Source organism: Mandrillus leucophaeus, unplaced genomic scaffold, assembly GCF_000951045.1.
Source record: "Mandrillus leucophaeus isolate KB7577 unplaced genomic scaffold, Mleu.le_1.0 Scaffold231, whole genome shotgun sequence".
Lineage (NCBI taxonomy): Eukaryota > Metazoa > Chordata > Mammalia > Primates > Cercopithecidae > Mandrillus > Mandrillus leucophaeus.
In genome coordinates, this window is record NW_012102377.1 from 212,629 (window position 1) to 216,131 (window position 3,503).

The 3,503-nt window shown below is 47.6% G+C and overlaps 1 protein-coding gene across 1 annotated transcript in view; it reads left to right on the forward strand.

Annotated features, from left to right (window-relative positions):
• The window catches only part of PSMD2 (proteasome (prosome, macropain) 26S subunit, non-ATPase, 2), a 16,062-nt gene that overhangs the window by 8,348 nt on the left and 4,211 nt on the right, over nucleotides 1-3,503 (forward strand). Inside the window, exons 4-12 of the mRNA XM_011981849.1 lie at nucleotides 202-323; nucleotides 512-736; nucleotides 1,031-1,189; nucleotides 1,340-1,484; nucleotides 1,663-1,723; nucleotides 1,970-2,116; nucleotides 2,293-2,399; nucleotides 2,597-2,724; nucleotides 2,954-3,041. Of these exons, the coding sequence (XP_011837239.1) occupies nucleotides 202-323; nucleotides 512-736; nucleotides 1,031-1,189; nucleotides 1,340-1,484; nucleotides 1,663-1,723; nucleotides 1,970-2,116; nucleotides 2,293-2,399; nucleotides 2,597-2,724; nucleotides 2,954-3,041 (1,182 nt within the window). The remainder of the gene's footprint in view (nucleotides 1-201; nucleotides 324-511; nucleotides 737-1,030; nucleotides 1,190-1,339; nucleotides 1,485-1,662; nucleotides 1,724-1,969; nucleotides 2,117-2,292; nucleotides 2,400-2,596; nucleotides 2,725-2,953; nucleotides 3,042-3,503) is intronic.

A 3,503-nucleotide genomic window follows, 5' to 3' on the forward strand; every position in this document is an offset into this window, starting at 1 on the left:
AAAAAAAAAAAAAAAAAATGGAGATAGCAACACCAACCTTGGTTTTTGTGAGGTTTAGCTTAGACAACGTGTTAAATTTCTAGTACAGAGATTGGTATAGTTAATAGTTAAATTTTGGAGATAACGATCTTGATTCCACAAGGCATGTTCCCTTTATGCTGGACTGTTGGGTTTGACTTCAAAGGACTGTTTTCTTTATAGCGTTTTGCTGCTGACATCATCTCTGTTTTGGCCATGACCATGAGTGGGGAGCGCGAGTGCCTCAAGTATCGGCTAGTGGGCTCCCAGGAGGAACTGGCATCGTGGGGTCATGAGTATGTCAGGTAAGATCTTTCTTCTTGGGAGTCTGAAGGGGGCTCTGAGGCTCTGAGATAATTCAGAATTCTCTTGTGGAGTACCATCTGTCTTGGAGTATCAGTGTATTGAATTTCCCAGACACTGGATTCCTTGACCCACAGAGAAGTGCTTCCCCTGAAGCTGTGCTCCCTTAATCGTCTGGGCGTATCTGTAGGCATCTGGCAGGAGAAGTGGCTAAGGAGTGGCAGGAGCTGGATGACGCGGAGAAGGTCCAGCGGGAGCCACTGCTCACTCTGGTGAAGGAAATTGTCCCCTACAACATGGCCCACAATGCAGAGCATGAGGCCTGTGACCTGCTTATGGAAATTGAGCAGGTGGACATGCTCGAGAAGGACATTGATGAGAATGCATACGCAAAGGTCTGCCTTTATCTTACCAGGTGAGTGAACATGATAGGGATGGGTGGCAGGCATGCCCTCCTCAGCACCTCTCTCTCTCAATTGTGCCTCCTCTATTTTCCCAGAGCATTTGCTCAAGCATAGCATCACGCTGTAGTTAATCTGTTGATGTCTGAGTTTCTTGAGGACAGAGACTTTGTGTCTTCTTAGTACTAACATCTAGCACAGTGCCTGGTGTGTAGTAGGTATTCATTATTTATTTTGGGTAAGTGAATTCAATGGGGAAAATGAGTGCCTGGCACTTTCTGAATTCTTTGTTACTTTTACTTTTGTAGTTGTGTGAATTACGTGCCTGAGCCTGAGAACTCAGCCCTACTGCGTTGTGCCCTGGGTGTGTTCCGAAAGTTTAGCCGGTTCCCTGAAGCTCTGAGATTGGCATTGATGCTCAATGACATGGAGTTGGTAGAAGACATCTTCACCTCCTGCAAGGATGTGTATGTAGGGAAGAAGTTGGCAAAGAGATAAGCTCACGAATAGGACAGTTGCATAAAGAGCTGGGACTTGTAGTTTCTGGTTAGGGCTTGAGGGGTTTTCCTGTGCCCTTAGTGGGCAGTGGTGAGCAGATGTACGGACTCTCTCCACAGGGTAGTACAGAAACAGATGGCATTCATGCTAGGCCGGCATGGGGTGTTCCTGGAGCTAAGTGAAGACGTTGAGGAGTATGAGGACCTGACAGAGATCATGTCCAATGTACAGCTCAACAGCAACTTCTTGGCCTTAGCTCGGGAGGTGAGACTGCCCTCTTTTCATCAAGGCCTTTTTATCATAATTCTACCTGCCATTTCACCTCGCCGACTATACCTCTGACTAGACTCTCCTTGATTAGAATTGCCATTCAGTGGGATAGCAGAAGGGACAGCTGGGGGAGTTCTAGGGGAGCAGTTGTGACCCTCTGACTTCTCTTCAGCTGGACATCATGGAGCCCAAGGTGCCTGATGACATCTACAAAACCCACCTAGAGAACAACAGTGAGTATCCCTCTCTGTGTATGGCAGTTGGGGGATTGTAGTTACGCCCCTTGTATTGGGAGTGATGGCTTGGCCAACATGCTTATCCTACTGAGCTCAGAATCCCCATGAACTTTTTTTCAGGTCACTGCTTGGGGGTATAGGTAGAGGATACTAAAGGACTAGTTCAGAACCAGAAACCCGCTGCCATGCTGTGTTTCTTTCCTGTCCTAGCTGAAACCTTCTTTCCTCTCCCTCTTGTTGCAGGGTTTGGGGGCAGTGGCTCTCAGGTGGACTCTGCCCGCATGAACCTGGCCTCCTCTTTTGTGAATGGCTTTGTGAATGCAGCTTTTGGCCAAGACAAGCTGCTAACAGATGATGGCAACAAATGGCTTTACAAGAACAAGGACCATGGTATAATTCCGTTCCTGCTTTGTCTTTTGTTTTGCTTTGATCACTTCTTTTGTCCTCTTGGAGTCATAAGTTATCTGACAAGGGATCCACCGTGCAGTTCTTTGGAGAGCTCTTTATAATAACAGGATCCTCAGGATAGGACCATTTTAAAACTAATAGATTCTTCCCTGGTATAGGAATGTTGAGTGCAGCTGCATCTCTTGGGATGATTCTGCTGTGGGATGTGGATGGTGGCCTCACCCAGATTGACAAGTACCTGTACTCCTCTGAGGACTACATTAAGGTTCGTCTACATACAGCCTGCTCATGGGGACTTCCCCCTTCCATATTCTATTGCCTAGCAGTGCCTCTCTTGCACTGATGAGGTCTGCCCAGTTTTTAACTCCAGTTAGGGCAGGTGCTGCAGTGAGGCCCATGTTGCATCCTTTGTGGTGAGGAAGGTAGAGTATCCTGAGTGAAGAATCTGTTTACTCTTTGTAGTCAGGAGCTCTTCTTGCCTGTGGCATAGTGAACTCTGGGGTCCGGAATGAGTGTGACCCTGCTCTGGCACTGCTCTCAGACTATGTTCTCCACAACAGCAACACCATGAGACTTGGTTCCATCTTTGGGTAAGGTTCCTCACTTTTCTTTCTGGTAGTGCTCAGCCTGTACACTCTGGAGAACAGGAATTGGGCCCCTTTCACCTATATTGCCAAGGGCTACCACTATGCCTACTGGGTATCTGACTCTTGGTGAATGTTTGTTGAAATGGTGAATGAATGACCGATTCTCTTTTTGTTCTTTTCTTGCTGCATCCTTGGGTATGTGTTGGGGACCGCCTTCCCATGGCTTTTGCAGGCTAGGCTTGGCCTATGCTGGCTCAAATCGTGAAGATGTCCTAACACTGCTGCTGCCTGTGATGGGAGATTCAAAGTCCAGTATGGAGGTAAGTAGAGGCTAGTGAGCATTTAGAGTAAGTAGGGAAGGTGCTTTGAGTCCTACTTTGTCTGATAAGTAATGAAAAAGAAGTAAGTGTGTGCATGTGTGCATACGTGTACATGCCTCTTTGTGTGTATTGAGGGGTGTCACCTCAGTGAAACCCCTTGATCTGGAATTCTAAGCCTCTGGTGGTTTTAAGGCTAAAGAGTTAACATTTTAGGCCTGGTGCAGTGGCTTGTGCCTGTAATCCCAGCACTTTGGGAGGCTGAAGTGGGCAGATCTCTTGAGCCCAGCAGTTTGAGACCAACCTGGGCAAGACTGTGAAACCCCATCTCTACCAAAAATACACAGAAAAATTAGCCGGGTGTGGTGGCACTCGCCGATAGTCCCAGCTACTAGGGAGGCTGAGGTGGGAGAATTGCTTGAACCTGGAGGTGGAGGTTACAGTGAGCTGAGATTGTACCACTGC